The 14,515-nt window shown below is 66.6% G+C and overlaps 3 protein-coding genes across 17 annotated transcripts; 1 reads left to right on the forward strand and 2 right to left on the reverse strand.

Moving 5' to 3' along the window:
• Positions 1-323: 323 nt before the first annotated feature.
• On the reverse strand, positions 324-6,142 carry LOC111146835 (leucine rich repeat containing 14). Of its 11 annotated transcripts, none has more exons than XM_022502531.1 (7): positions 6,081-6,142; positions 3,655-3,791; positions 3,495-3,540; positions 3,036-3,109; positions 2,190-2,543; positions 1,405-1,985; positions 324-1,315 (listed from the first exon to the last, which is right to left on the reverse strand). In XM_022502531.1, exons 3-7 carry the CDS (start codon positions 3,511-3,513, stop codon positions 748-750), a joined length of 1,596 nt encoding a protein of 531 aa, XP_022358239.1. In that variant the 5' UTR covers positions 3,514-3,540; positions 3,655-3,791; positions 6,081-6,142; the 3' UTR covers positions 324-747. The 11 variants fall into 11 exon arrangements, with proteins under 11 accessions (XP_022358239.1, XP_022358240.1, XP_022358247.1 ...); XM_022502532.1 differs by lacking the exon at positions 6,081-6,142 and adding an exon at positions 4,197-4,252; XM_022502539.1 differs by lacking the exon at positions 3,036-3,109 and having other exon boundaries at positions 2,190-2,410.
• Positions 4,399-10,737, forward strand: LOC111146834 (RecQ like helicase 4). The gene is given in 22 exon segments (XM_022502529.1): positions 4,399-4,539; positions 4,611-4,644; positions 4,745-4,845; positions 4,983-5,126; positions 5,419-6,015; positions 6,018-6,191; positions 6,262-6,388; positions 6,738-6,869; positions 6,954-7,046; positions 7,126-7,262; positions 7,713-7,796; positions 7,874-8,053; positions 8,132-8,311; positions 8,384-8,525; positions 8,603-8,865; positions 8,959-9,235; positions 9,330-9,459; positions 9,541-9,710; positions 9,787-9,967; positions 10,050-10,197; positions 10,346-10,454; positions 10,546-10,737. Coding segments are annotated over 22 exon segments (3,612 nt in total). The 5' UTR covers positions 4,399-4,455; the 3' UTR covers positions 10,671-10,737.
• Positions 6,172-13,032, reverse strand: LOC111146837 (major facilitator superfamily domain containing 3). 5 transcript variants are annotated; one of them, XM_022502545.1, is made up of 5 exons: positions 12,151-13,032; positions 11,650-11,797; positions 11,434-11,558; positions 6,484-6,632; positions 6,172-6,228 (listed from the first exon to the last, which is right to left on the reverse strand). In XM_022502545.1, the coding sequence occupies exons 1-4, from the start codon at positions 12,830-12,832 to the stop codon at positions 6,499-6,501; spliced, it is 1,089 nt and encodes a 362-aa protein (XP_022358253.1). In that variant the 5' UTR covers positions 12,833-13,032; the 3' UTR covers positions 6,172-6,228; positions 6,484-6,498. The 5 variants fall into 5 exon arrangements, with proteins under 5 accessions (XP_022358253.1, XP_022358252.1, XP_022358250.1 ...); XM_022502543.1 differs by lacking the exons at positions 6,172-6,228; positions 6,484-6,632 and adding exons at positions 10,921-11,153; positions 11,257-11,366; XM_022502544.1 differs by lacking the exon at positions 6,172-6,228 and having other exon boundaries at positions 6,413-6,632.
• Between the last annotated feature and the right edge of the window lie 1,483 nt (positions 13,033-14,515).

Raw genomic sequence — 14,515 nt, forward strand, 5'->3', positions numbered from 1 at the left:
ACGGGAGGCCTAAGGTGCGGACGGACGGCAGCCAGAGGGGGTCCCCGCACCCCTACCGAGGCGCTCCAGAAAAGACCCCTCCCAGAACCGCTCTCCCCTCTAGCTCCGCGGGGTGCCAGCCAGCCCACGGGAGGAACTGGGGTCTCCCCGAGGTGGGGGGGCGACGGGCTGCGGACAGACCCGGGCCGGCTGTGAGGCGAGTGGGGTGCCCAGGGAAGAGGAGGCGCGGGCAGCGGACCGGAAGACAGCGGCCAGGTTGGGGATGACGCCAGAGCCTGCGACAAGTCACTCTGACCAATCGGGACAGAAAAAAACACCACAAATTCGAGTTCCAAACACACTGCACGTTGTACCTTAACGACACCTTCTGGCTCCAAAGCCCTGCCAGGTGGTCTCCTGGGTGCCAGGGCAGGGAGACCCAGCGCTCCTTGAAGCAGGTCCGTGTTCCAGCTTCAGCCCCAGGGCAGTCCGCTCTTGGGAAGGGCCTAGAGAGAACACCCAAACCGAATCTGGCCGTGCAGGCCTGGAATCCAGCCCTGAAGCCCACAGTCAGCCAGTCACGGGCACGGGCTCAAGGCAAACCAAACGGCACTGCCCAAAGCAAAAGAAGGCCCACAGCGCCCAGGAGCAAAGAAACCTGAGACCAGGGCCTCGTGTCAGGCCTCCAGCAGGTTGCCAGGGAAGGGTCCGTCTACCTAAGGCAAGGAGGGGTCTGCAGCAGCCCTGAACCCCAGTGCGGCCTGGAGGTCATAGGCTGAAGTAGTCTGCTGCCAGGCGCCCATAAATGTCTGTGGTCCAAAGCACGTGCGCACGGCCTGAGGCTAGTAGCAGCTGGTGCAACTCGGCCTCGACGCGAGCAAACTTCTCTTCGTTGATGGAAGCCTCCAGCAGGACAGAAGCCGGCGGCGGCCAGGGAAGGCCTTCGTAGCAGTCCACAGGGAAGGGGTGCACCACTGTGCGTAACTCAGCCTGCACCACTGAATCCCGGAGGAGCTCCTTGAGGCCCGCCATGGACAGCGGGTTGCCGTAGAGGCCGAGGTAGCGGAGGCTGGCGCAGCGCGTCAGCACAGGGAGCGTGGACAGCAGCTGGGGGTCCGCAAGCTGGCACTCGGTCAGCTCCAGGTGCAGCAGCGTGGCCGCAGCCGCCTGCAGTAAGCCCTGAAAAGGCTCGAGTTGGCCGCCGGACAGGTCGTTGCCACTAAGGTCCAGCTTCTTGAGATGGACGGCATGTGGGCTCCGTGCCAGAAAGCGCAGATCCTCAGGCAGCAGAGCACAGAAGGCCAGCTCCAGGCTCTCCAGGGGGCTCTGCAGGGTGCTATGGGGGACACAGGAGGTCACAGACAGGCAGAACCAGGAGTAGGTCTCGGGGGGAGGAAGGGCAGGGCGGTAGTGGGGCCTGCTCACCTGAGCAGCTGGTCCAGCCGTCCCGAGAGGAGAGAGGAGCCCATGCTGAGCTCCCGCAGACAAGTGAAGCGGCCCATCTGGGCCAAGAAGTAACGGAAGTTGTCCTCGCCGTCCACAGAGGGCTGCCTGGAGTCCCCGTGCACATAGTGCAGGCGCAGGCTGGCCAGGTGCTGGAAGCGGGCCACGTGGGGGATGATGACGGACAGGCCACGGAGACCCAGGTTGTTAAAGCGCAGGTCCACACGGCGCAGGCAGCCCGCGTCCAGCAGCTGCAGCAAAGCCACGGTGTTGCGCATGGGCAGGTCCTCAGCCCGCAGGTCCCGGCAGCAGAGCCGCAGGGGACTGCCTACGCTGCTTCGGAGCGCCTCCCGCAGGAATGCATATGAGGCCCTGTTCACCCGCAGGTCCACACGAACCTCCACAGGAAGGGGGGCCTGCCCAGGCTCCACAGTCCCGCCCTGCTGCTGCGCGATGCAGGTGCGGGCCACCGCTGCTGTGCAGTCCCACATGCTCATGGTACCAGGGTCCTGCTCCACACCGTCGTCCAGGAGGCCCGTCATGTCCAGCACTCGCAGGGCATGCTTCCTGGGAGCACGGGTAGGCTGAAGCAGGAGACAAGGGAGCAGAGCCCACACCCACTCCCAGCCATCTTGGGACAGGAGCAACATGACTGTTACTGCACTGAGCTCTTGCAGTAACCTGGAGCCTCACAGGGGACCTCTCTGCACCACCACCGCAACGCCGCCCCAGCCCAGGGCCTGAGGGCCCCTCAGGTAAGCTCATACCTGCAGAGAGGCTGTGTGCCAGCCTCCGTCTCTGGGGTGTGGAGCCGGGCCGTCAGCCCCAGGATCACAGCCTGCATGCTCTCTGTGCTGGGGCGTTCCTGCAGCAAGGCTCGGCTGCAGTGGGCACATTCCTGCAACAGCTGCTGGAAGCTGAGCAGCGGGAAGGGCCACGTGTGCACCAGCTCGCGAAGCACAACAGTCTTCTTGTCCATGAAGGCCACCTTGAACAGCAGGGGGAAGAGCTCTCGAGGCAGCAGGGGCAGGGCCTGGCAGGCAGCTGGCTGGCACTGGAGCACCTGCCGTGTGCTCAGGAACACAAGCGTGTGCATCGCGCTGGGCCAGGCAGGAAGCCACCTGCAGGGAAGGGCCCTTCAGCGGGGAGGACAGACCCCAGGCCACCACCCAGCCACGCCCTCTTCCGTCACTGGTAGCAGGCAAGCCCAACATGGCACTTGGCACAGCGCCAGCACTCAGTGGAGGACCTTGGCACTGAGGAGCAAGTGCTAAGTGCCTAAGCAGTGGGCGAAGTGGAAACGGGAACAAGGCCACCCCCCCAGTTCCCTCCCTCCAGAAGCATGGGGCCTCTAGGGAAATGCAGTCCTCACACGGTACATAAACAGCGCGGCATCGGCAAGGACCAGCTTGCCTAGGCGTGGTTTTCAGGGCTACTGCTCTGCAGGCCCTCCCTCCACCCGACTTGTACTTGAGGCTCCCAAGTCACAAAGCGGCTTATCAGAAACACTCTCTTCCTCAAAAAGAGAACAGAGCTCAGGCCCTTCCCCCACCACACAAGCAGTGGAGGAGGCAGGACACTGCGAGGGGGTGGGAAGCCGCATCACAATTCACCTCCCCACTCTCCTCCAGCTCTGGCGGATTGTCCTTGGACAGGAGCGAGAAGCACTGATGCAGCCTCGTAAGCACTAGCAAAAGGGAAAAAAAGCCTGGCACCCAGGGAACGCTGAGTCCAGACAGGCCTGACCCTCAGGTCCTAACTACTACCGTCCAGTAGTACAGCCAAGCACGGAGACCCCACAGACCCACAGACAGCAAACCTCACCCACCAAGGTCCTTGCCACCTGTCTTATCGCTCTGCCCCCCGCCCCCCGGAGATCCACAGTGAGAGACCCAGTCTCAGACCCATGGGACTCAGTAGGCCCCAGACCAAGAGCTGCTCAGACGGGTAGAGACAGCATGGAATGCGCACCCAGGCTAACGACAGGCACACAGGACATGCCTGAGGCTGCGGGGCACCTGGACCCCGGCTCTACTACTGACTTCGGCGGCAGCAACACTCAGCGGACTTACTGCGCGCCAAGCACCTCATCCTCAAAACCGCTTCCCGGTCCTACCCCTGGAACAGATTAGAAAACCAAGCTCTACGCCTTGCCAGCCCAAGGTCACAGCCTGGGCGATGAGCCCGGGGCAGGGGGAGCAGTCTGGCTCCAGAGGCCCCGCGCTTCCCAACCTCATGCACAACGCCGAGTCCTCAGGGCACTGGTTCTGGAGGCTCCCGGAACGCCAACCCCCGGCCTTGCGCTGCCTGGAGACAAACGTCGCGAGGACGACTCATACCTCGCTGTGACAGAACCGAGCGACCAGCACCTGCCACGAGAGGAAGCGAGAGCAGCCAGTGTGGTCACCGTGGGAGGAGCCTCCGTGCAGGGGCCGCCGCCCCCTCCCGCCCGGCCCATGCCTCCCGGCGTCTCCCCGAAGACGCCCCCGCCCGGGTCCTCCCGGCCTCGAGCCGCGGGAGACCCTCGAGGCGACGCCCTCCGCCTCCCCGACGCGATCTGCCCCTCGAAGCCGGTGCGTCGCCCCCCGGGGCCCGAGGTCGCTGTGCCAGACGCAGGGCTCCAGGTCCTTCCCCACCCCGCGGACGAACCGCCCGGCTCCCGCTCCCGCCTCCCGGGCGGCGCCGCCCCAAGCGCCCGCCCGCTTCCTGCGTCCAGGCAGGGCCGGGGTGCGCACGCTGCCCCGCTCCCTCTCCGGCCGGCGCCCCGCGCTCACCGGCCCCACAGCCGCTGCCGCTGCCACCGCCATCCGCCCCGCCTCGCCGTCCGCGGCGCCCCGCCCAGCGCCTCCGCGCGCCGCGATGACGTAGTCACCACCCATTGGCCGCCCCACCAGGGCCCCCCTGATTGGCTGTCCCGGCGGCGGCTGCCGAGCCGCCCCGCCTCCGACCCTACCGGGCGCCCCCATTGGCCGGCGGCCGGCGTCGCCCTCGAGGCGGGAGATTCGCGGGGCCCGGGGCCGCCAGGCCGGCGCCATGGAGCGGCTGCGGGATGTGCGGGAGCGGCTGCGGGACTGGGAGCGCGCGTTCCGGAGGCGGTGCGGGCGGCGGCCGGGCCAGGTGCGGGCTGCCCGGGGGCGGGGGGCGGGGGGCGGAGGGTGCGGCCGCGGGCTGATGCGCTCCCTCCGCAGGAGGACGTGGAGGCGGCGCCGGAGGAGACCCGCGGTGAGCGCGCGGACAGCGCGGCGGGAGGGAGCGCGGCCGGGAGGGCGCGGGCGGGGAGGGAGCCGCGCGGCACCTGGTGACCCTTGACCGCACCCCCCAGCGCTCTACCGAGAGTACCGCGTCCTGAAGGGGGCCCTGGGCGGGGCCGGCGGCGTGGGACCTCGCAGCCCCGAGCAGTCGCTTCCTGCCGCGGCGCAGGAGGTACCCAGGGTAGGGCGCCTGTGGCAGAGCCAGGAGTCGCGACCAGGCCTCTGTGGGGGCGCAGAGCCCGGGGGAGGACTGGACCCGGGGAGGGGGCAGGGCTCGGGGGGCCCGGACGCCCACCGTCTCTCCTGCAGGTGCCGGAGCCCAGCTGCTGGGGGCCGCACTTGAATCGGGCTGCGGCCCAGAGTCCACCCGTTCGTCCCCGTGGGACAAGTGCTGTGGGGTCTGTGCCAGACTACGGGAAGAGGCTCAAGGCCAACCTGAAGGCCACTCTGCAGGTGAGAGTCACCGGCCAGGCAGCGCGTCCCTCCTGCATGCGGAGCCAGTCTCCACCCAGCGACAGGGTCCGGGCAGAGCCTTTCTCCTCAACCCTTCCAAACGTGTGCACCTGTACCCCCGGGGTTGCACGTGCCCTTCCAGCCTTAATCAGGGTGGGACTCCTGCCTCAGGGCCGACCTCCGGCTTCTCACCTCAACTGGTGCTTCAGGGTGGACATTCTGGCGGCTTTCGGAGTCTGAAGCAGCCCAAACACCTGAGTTCCCGCTTCCTGGTCTGTCCTTCCCCTCTCAGGCTGGGCCAGTCCTGGGCCGCATACCCCGACCTCCACGAAGACCCTCATCCGAGACGCCCTCCCCAGGGCCACCGGGCGCAGGGGCCGCCCCCGTCTCTCCAGAAGAAGTCAGTGAGGTCCCCCTCCAGCCTCATGGGCCTCCGCTGAGGCCAGGCTGCCTCCAGCAGCTACAGGCATCCCTGAGCCTACGGCTGTCCTCTCTAGACCCTGACTGGCTACAACGGTGTCAAAACGGGGCCCCAGATTTCCTGGGGGCTTCTGAGGCCTGCCAGCCTAACCTGGGTGTAGAGGACTCACAACCTCTGGCTTCAGGTGTCCCGCCTGTCCTTGGTCCCCGCGCTGGCCCTAAGACTCAAGCCCTACAGACAGCCAGAGTCCGTGCAGAGAGCCCCCAACCTGGCAACAGTCAAGACAAGAAGTGGACATGGAATAGGGAACCAGAAGGGAGTCCTGCACAGGCCCAGCAGGACAGCGGTCACGCGGGACCTCTGCCTGAGGAAGCTGGGGCTCCAGAACACGCAGAAGCCTGCCCAGGAGAACCCGTGGGGGCACAGCCCCCCAGTGGCCCCACAGCCCCCAGGTACCACAGCTTCAGCCTCCCAGTAGGGTCACCTTGAGACAAGCTAGGGTGGGGCAGGCTTTGGCCATGGCCTGTTCGTACCTCCTTCCTAGGCCAGCTGTCCAGAGCGGAGGTAATTACGTGCGGCTCACCATGAAGCAGAAACGCTACGTTCGGGGCCCGGCGCTCCGCGGCAGGCTGCTCCGACAGCAGGTGAGGTGCTGGCGGCCACTCCCTTCATCCTTATTGCCTTTCACCATGTGACCGTTTTTTGTGGCCCCAGATGCGGAAGCAGAAGTGGCAGAAGAAGAGGGAGTGTTTTGGAGGTGGTCAGCCCAGAGCCACAGTCAAGAATTCTTGCTTCCAGTGTGGGCAGCTAGGCCACTGGTCATCCCAGTGCCCCCAGTCAAGTGAAACTTCTACTCTGGGTGAGGGGTTGCACTAACACTGTTCAGATGACAGTGGTACTCTTGGGGGGGATCGGGGGGCAGGGGAGCACACCTACCTCCAACAGAAGAAGCTAGCAGCTCCTTGTACCTGACACAGAGCCTGCTCCGGGTCCCCAGAAGAGCGGTGAGAATGAAGACAATGTGCAGACCCGGCTCGCCGCGGACGAAGCAGTGCAGAGGACAGGCACTGCCGGCTGCCAGCAACCTGGTGAATGAAGGAAGAAGGCGGGCTGTGGCCACTTGTGTTTTTTCCAGGAAGACTCTAGTCTAGCCTAGAGTTCCCACACCACCTTTTTGTGTCTGATCCTAGTGAGTGAGATAGACACGGAGCCTGCTGGGCCTGAGCTGCTGGTGACTGTGGAGCAGCCTGTGCCCCAGGCACACTGCCAGCACCACCCCGTGCCACCACTCTACCCACCTGGGCCCTCGGGACAAGTGGCAGGTGAGCAGAAGCCGACCGGCGCAGAGCCTTTACTGGGAGATGGGGGCAACTAGGGGCCCTCCTGACCAACACCTGTGTCCACAGAGACACCGGCTGAAGTGTTCCAGGCCCTAGAGCAGCTGGGGCACCAAGCCTTCCGCCCTGGGCAGGAGCGTGTGATCATGCAGATCCTTTCTGGTGAGCTTGGCTGCTGTGAGGACGGGTCGGGACCAAGGCCTGGCCCCAGGGCGGCACTACTGACCGTTGGTCCCACCAGGCATGTCCACGCTGCTGGTGTCGCCCACTGGTGCCGGCAAGTCCCTGTGCTATCAGCTTCCCGCGCTGCTCTACGCCCAGCGGAGCCCCTGCCTCACACTGGTCGTCTCTCCTCTCCTGTCTCTCATGGATGACCAGGTGCTCTGGCAGGACCCTTGGGCCCCACACAGAAGGCAGGAACTGGTGCCCACAGGTCCGCTGGCTCCTTTGGGCTGCTGCTTGTACCTAGTCAGGGCTGTAAGGAGCTCCGCTGTTCTCAGCCCGCCAGCTTGTCCACAGCCCCAGGCCTAGTAGTGGCCCGAGGGCGGCAGGGACCTGGCAGCTGGGCTGACATGACTCGACCCCCAGGAGCAGCAGCGCTGGGGAAGGTGGGCGTCCCCTTAGGGCCCGTCTGTTCCTGGCGCTTCTGAGCCAAGGCTCACGGGCAGCCCTGACCCTCAGTCCCGTGGGCTCCGCCGTCTGGGCTTTCTCTCCCCAGAGAGCCCAAAGCAGAGATGGCGGCTGCCGTCAAGCCGAGCAGCTCGGAGAGCCACTGGAGGGAGAACCGAGGAGGGTGGCTTGTCACTGGTTGCTCTCCTGACCCTGCAGGTGTCCGGCCTGCCCCAGTGCCTGAAGGTGGCCTGCATCCATTCAGGCATGACCAGGAAGCAGCGCGAGTCTGCCCTGAAGAAGGTGAGGGGCCTCGCGCGGCAAGACGGGCAGGGGACCAGACCAGCCCTTCCATGACGCTCCTGACCTTGCACTCTCAGGTTCAGGCGGCGCAGGTGCACGTGCTGATGCTGTCACCCGAGGCGCTGGTTGGGGCTGGGCTGGGGACCTCTGGCTGCCTCCCTCAGCTGCCTCCGGTCGCTTTTGCCTGTGTCGATGAGGCCCACTGCCTTTCCCAGTGGTCCCACAACTTCCGGCCCTGCTACCTGCGTGTCTGCAAGGTGAGCCTGAGTCGGGGTACGAGGGAGCAGGCCAGGGAGGATGGCTTGGGCACCCTTACCGGCTCTGCTCCCACACAGGTGCTGCGGGAACACCTGGGTGTGCGCTGCTTCCTGGGTCTCACGGCCACGGCCACACGCAGCACCTCAAGAGATGTGGCCCAGCATCTAGGCGTGGCCGAGGAGCTTGTCCTCAGTGAGCCAGTCACCGTCCCTGCCAACCTGTACCTCTCTGTGTCCATGGACAGGGACCCAGAGCAGGTAGGTGGACACACCTGGGCCCACCAGAGGCACGGCCTCCGACAGCCCCCACTGACCGCTGTCACCCACCAGGCTTTGGTGACATTGCTGCAGAGTGACCGCTTTCGTGCTCTGAGCTCCATCATCATCTACTGCAACAGACGCGAGGACACAGAGCGTGTTGCCGCACGGCTCCGCACCTGCCTGCACGCGTCCCGGGACCTGGGGCCCAGAGGTGAGGTCGGCAGGCTTGTGCCCCACGGACCCGCCCCAGAGACACAGTGCGCCCGACCGTCTGTGTCTTCCCTGCAGGCCAGGTCCCTGAGGCCGTAGCCAAAGCCTACCATGCCGGCATGTGTCACCGGGAGCGGCGGCAGGTGCAGCAGGCCTTCATGGACGGCCGGCTGCGGGTGGTGGTGGCCACGGTGGCCTTTGGGATGGGGCTGGACCGGCCCGACGTGCGGGCTGTGCTGCACCTGGGGCTGCCCGCGAGCTTGGAGACCTACGTGCAGGCTGTGGGCCGGGCTGGGCGTGACGGCCGGCCTGCGCACTGCCACCTCTTCCTGCAACCCCAGGTTCTTGCTTGCCCCCTTGAGCCCCCGAGCCCCCTTGAGCCCCCCCGCAGCCCCCCCCCCCCACGCCACACAGTCACAGCTGCCGTGCCACAGGGCCAGGACCTGCAGGAGCTGCGGAGACACGTGCACGCCGGCGCAGCCGACTTTCTCGCCGTGAAGAAACTGGTCCAGTGCGCGTTCCCCCCCTGCACCTGTGCCCAAGCCCAACGGCCTCCAGAGAAGGACGGAGCCAGAAGCCAGAAGACGGCTGTGGCCGGGTCCCTGCGGGAGGCTGAGCAGCCCAGCGGCCAGCGGGCAGCCCGGTGCCCAGGCCACCAGCGGGCACTTCCGGTGCAGCCGCTGGTGCAGGCCCTGGACATGCCCGAGGAAGGTGAGGAACTGGGGACGGCGGTGGGCGCGTCCCCACACACCTGCGTCCCCACGTGCCCATGTCCCTGAGCCCTGCTGTACGTGCCCCACCCCAGCCATTGAGACCCTGCTGTGCTACTTGGAGCTACACCCACGATGTTGGCTGGAGCTGCTGGCACCCACCTACGCCCGGTGCCACCTGCGCTGCCCTGGGGGTGCCCCCCAGCTCCTGGCCCTGGCCCACAGGTGAGCACACGTCCTGGCCCAGGCTGGGGCCGAAGACACGGAGCCAGGATGGCTAATTACGTGTCCCTCATCCTGGGACAGGTGTCCCCTCCTGGCTGTATGCTTGGCCCAGCAGCCGCCGGAGAACACAGGTGGGGGAGGCTGTTCTGTAGAGTTTGACGTTGTGAAGCTGGCGGACTCGGCGGGCTGGAACCTGGCGTCAGCACAGCGGGCTCTGCTCCAGCTGCAGTGGGAGCCCGAGCCCACGACAGGTGCGCCCTCCCCCCGCCCGCGCGGCCCGGACCTGCCTGCCGCCCGCGTGCCCGCGCGTGATGAGCTCTCTGGCAGGTGCGCGCCGGGGCACGGGGGTGCAGGTGGAGTTCCGAGAGCTCGCCTTCTGTCTGCGCAGTCCTGGAGACCTGACAGCCCCCGAGAGGGACCGGATCTGTGACTTCCTGTACGGCCACATACAAGCCCGAGAGCGGGAGGCCCTGGCCGGCCTGCGCCGCACCTTCTGGGCCTTTCACAGGTGCAGGAGGGGTGGATGGGCCCGGGGCCACCTCCACCCCGCCCCGCAGGGGGGCAGCTCTGACAGATTCCTCTCGCCCCAGCGTGGCCTTCCCCAGCTGCGGGCCCTGCTTGGAGCAGCCCAGTGAAGAGCGCAGCGCCAGGCTCAAGGCCCTGCTCAGCTGCTACTTCAAGGAAGAGGGTCCCGGGGACCCGGAAGACAATCAGGACCCGGAGCCAGGACAGGCAGGGGTGAGAGCTAGCGCCTCCTGGCCTGCAGTGAGCTCCGCCAGCGCGCGCAGGCCTACACACACGCACACTCCGCCTCCTGGCCTGCACCGCGGTGGGCTGTGTGGAACCTGGCGCCGTGGAAGTGGCCTCACGTCCCCGCCCTCCACAGATCCAGGACTGGGAGGACCAGGTTCGCCGGGACGTGCGCCACCTTCTGTCCTCGTGGCCAGAGCAGCAGTTCTCAGGCAGGGCTGTGGCCCGCATCTTCCACGGCATCGGTGAGGGCCTGGGAGGCTGGGCTCTGACGTGGGTGGGGGTGGGGCCTGGCCCAGAGGCCTCAGGGCACTGCGCCCCGTTGTACCCTGGCAGGAAGCCCCCGCTTCCCAGCGCAGGTGTATGGGCGGGACCGGCGCTTCTGGAGGAGACACCTGTGCCTGAGCTTCCCCGCCCTGATGCGCTTGGCCACAGAGGAGATCCTGCGCTGGGGCCGCTGACCACCATGCTATGGGCCGGCCCCGCTCCCCCACCTCAGACGCCTGCACAGCCTGTGGCCTGGCCACAGTGTGGAGGGGGTCAGGTGTGGCTGTGCGTCAGGGGAAAGGGACCTTGGTGGCCACGACAATGACTACCCTGGGGAAAACCCACCATCAGAAGTGCAGGGGCAAGGAGGCCCCAAAATGCAGAATAAAAAATGCTCAAGTCACTCTTAGTAACTCTTTTCTGAGGACAGCCTTGCCCGTGTCACAGCCTAGCTAGCCAGGCCACGGGCACACCCAGCTTTATTAGGCCGCTGGGCACCCAGCTCAGGCCAGGCTGCCCGGGGCCAGGCTCAAGTACAGCACGGGCATGCCTGAGAGAGCCAGGAAGAGGGCAAAGCAGAGAGGCAGCCCCAGGCTGTCTGCCAGGGCTCCAGCCAGCGCGCCCAGGAACAGCTTCCCCAGCAGCTCCAGCGTGGCCAGGAGGCCATAGTGTGTGGCCTGCGGGGACGAGGAGGGACGGGGCAGGAGGTCGGGCGAGGGGTCACTTGGATCCCAGCCAGCCCTGCAGCCCCCCTGCACATCCCCGCTGCAGCCCCCCTACCTGCAGGGCCCGGGGCGCCAGCTGGCTGCACTGCATCATCAGGGTGAATGTGGTGGTTGTGACCAGGCCCCCCAGGAGGTGCTGCAGACACAGGCTCAGCAGGGCTGCCCCTGGGAGGGCCAAGTTCAGCGGGCCCCAGGACACAGGACCCCTCCCCTCCCGCAGCCAGCCCCTCACCTCTCAGGACGGTGCTGGGGCCCAACCTGACCCCTGGGGTGTCCAGGTGGAAGAGCAGGGTGGTCTGGCAGGCCAGACCCCCGAGACGGAACCAAAGCACTGACCTGAGCAGGTGCAGCGGTTGCCTGAGGTGGGGAGATGGGGGGCGGCAGGTCAGGGAGTTGGGCACAGGTCGGGTGGGTGCAGGTTGAGTGAGCCAGGCTGGGGAGGGCTCACCTGTGCCTGGCCAGCAAGACCCCGCCCAGGGACGAGCCTACAATGGAGCAGACCACGGCGCCCACACCGTTCCACAGCCCCAGCTCTGGAGTGGAGATGCCGTGGTCCAGCAGGAAGAGCGGAAACAAACTGCTAGCACCCTGCTCACCTGTGGGGAGAATGTGAGCAGGGGCTCCCAGCTCCCTTCACCCTGGGGCCTTTAGAGGCACGCCCCTAGCTGGGCACTGCCTCCGTCCTGGGCCCCAGGTGCCTGGAGATAGCTGGGGCTGGGCATCAGGCAAGCTTAGGGTCAGCATAAGGCGGCATCAGAGACCCGAGGCGTTGTGGCTGGAGCTCACGGGAGCCGTGCAGCAAGAGCTGGAGAACCAGGCTGAACTCCAGCCTGCTATGCTAACACCCCCACCGAAGGTGACCACCAAATGGATTCCAGGGCTCCTGGAGACCCGCCGGAGGTCCCCCAGGCTCCCACCCTGCTGCTGCCTGACTCACGGCCTCACTTACCCAGTTTGTAAGTGAGCACGAAGCCTGCCGTCCACAGAGTACCGGGCATGGCCAGCAGGTCCCGCAGAAGGTGCAGGCTGCGGAGGGGTGGTTCCGACGGCCCGGACGCAGGCAGTTGTTGCAGGGCCGGCGCCGCCCAGACGAGGGCAGCAGCCAACCAATAGGTAGCGGCCAGGAGCAGGAAGAGCAGGGGCCAGGAGAGCGTGGGTACCAGGGCCAACAGGCCCCCTCCTGCCAACACTGACCCCAGCTTGTAAGCGACCACCTGCACTGTGTTACCGGGCCCCAGCTCGGCTGGCTCCAAGAGCTGGACGGCCAGCGTGTCCAGGGCCACATCCTGCACAGCCGCACCCAGGTTCAGCAACAGCAGCAGCCCGGCCACAGTGACCGGCAGCCCAGCACGGCCGGCTTCCGCGGGTGGCAGGGCGGCCAGCAGCCCGCACACCAGGCCCAGCGCAGCCGTGCTGAGCATCAGCCAGGCCCTCAGGGAGCCCCGCGTGTCCACCAGGGGGGCCCACACGAGTTTAAACAGCCAGGGCAGGTACAGCACCTTGGCCAGTCCCACGCGCGTCAGGGAAAGGCCTCGCGCCCGCAGCAGCACGGGGAGCAGGCCAGACTGCAGCCCGTAGGGCAGGCCTTGCACCAGGTAGAGGCCGCCCAGCGGCAGCAGCTTCCGCCGCATGGCCAGAAGAGCGGGGCGCCCGGGGTCTAGTGCTGGGGGGCGGGGGCCCGGCCCGGGATCGGGCGGGGACCGGGGATGGGTTCAAGGCCGGACCAAAACCTGGCGCCGGGGCAGAGCGGTTCCGGAGGGGGGTCTGGGCCGGTCAGGGGTCACACGACTGCATGGCTCGAGCGGGACCGGTCAGCTCACGCTGGGACAGGCGGTCACCCGCGGGTCCTGAGGCGTGCGCACTACGCAGGCGCGCAAGGCGCGGACACTGAGCGCGCGAGCGGGCCAGAGCGCCGCCCGCCCTCGGGCGCCCCCAGTGGCCAACATGGGTGCGGCCCGGGAGCCGCGGGCCGGGCGGCCACTCGCCTACCTGGCGTTGAGCCGGCGGCCCACCTTGGCCCCTCCCCCAAGGGTATGATGAGGTCCGGCTCCCAGACCCCCCGGACCCACACCCTGAATTCCCACAAGTGCTTCCGTGATGTCTCACCTGCAGCCTGGGTGCTGCAGTGCCCACCGGGTCCTTCCAGCAGTGCCCAGGGAGGAGTCGGCCTCTTAAGCGCCCGTGACCCACTACTGCTTACGCCCGGGGCCACGAAAGGTCTCAGCAGGGGCGTTGCAGCCAGCTGCTGCCGGAGACGCCCTCCAGGGTCGGTGACCAGGCCAGGAGAGGCCCACCCAGGCCCTGCCTCCCTGGTGCTGGCTTGGTGGAGGGGAGAGGTACGTCCCCAGAGCAGCCAAACACAGGGGGTCTCGCGTGGTCCCTCCTGCTCACAGGGCACCCACAGGACTCCCGAGGCCCAGAGGAGGAAGTGAGTACAGCCTGTGGATAAGAACCACCTCCGGGGACGCCTGGGTGGCTCAGTTGGTTAAGCAGCTGCCTTTGGCTCAGGTCGTGATCCCAGCGTCCTGGGATGGAGTCCCACATCGGGCTTCTTGCTCGGCAGGGAGCCTGCTTCTCCCTCTGCCTCTGCCTGCCATTCTGTCTGCCTGTGCTCGCTCTCTCTCCCTCTCTCTCTGACAAATAAATAAATAAAATCTTAAAAAAAAAAAAAAAAAAAAGAACCACCTCTGGAGCGGAGCGGACAGAGCTAGAGCCTTCGTTCCGTCTCTGAACCCCCTGAAGCTGACCCAACCCCTAGAGGAACAGCTGGTGAAGCCACCTGGAGTGGGTCTCCTGTCACTTCGACAAGCTTCCTCATCTGTAAAATGAGGACTAGCGTCCCTCCCCAAGATGGCAGCGACCCACAACCGTGCCTGTCATGCACACAGTAAGCGCCATCTCTGCTCCCGGGGCCAGGACATAGGGCTGCACACCCACCCCCAGTCTGGGCCTCCCCGGGGTGCCTGTGCGTCAGCATTTTACAGCCCTTCCCCCGGCACCTGCCCTTGGGTGCTCCAGCGTGGGAGGCCCCCCTCGCTGCCTCCCAGCCCAAGGGCTGTGTTTGCACTAGGATGTCACATACTCCAAACCCAATACAAACAAAGCAAGACCTATGTGTTCGTTCTCCCCACCCCCACCTTGGCTCCTCCAGCAGCCTCGGGCCGCAGCGCCTCGCCACCTGCTGGTTCAGGAGGGGAACCAAGGCTTCCTCCTTGAGTCCTCACTGGGACTCCGTTTCCTGCCGCTCACCCAGCCCGCCCGCTCCGTCTTACAGCTCAGTGTGCGCTCTGTGCTGCCTGCCAGGGGACAGGTGG

This window comes from Enhydra lutris, unplaced genomic scaffold (assembly GCF_002288905.1).
Source record: "Enhydra lutris kenyoni isolate GAN:26980312 unplaced genomic scaffold, ASM228890v2 scaffoldscaffold14, whole genome shotgun sequence".
Classification (NCBI taxonomy): domain Eukaryota; kingdom Metazoa; phylum Chordata; class Mammalia; order Carnivora; family Mustelidae; genus Enhydra; species Enhydra lutris.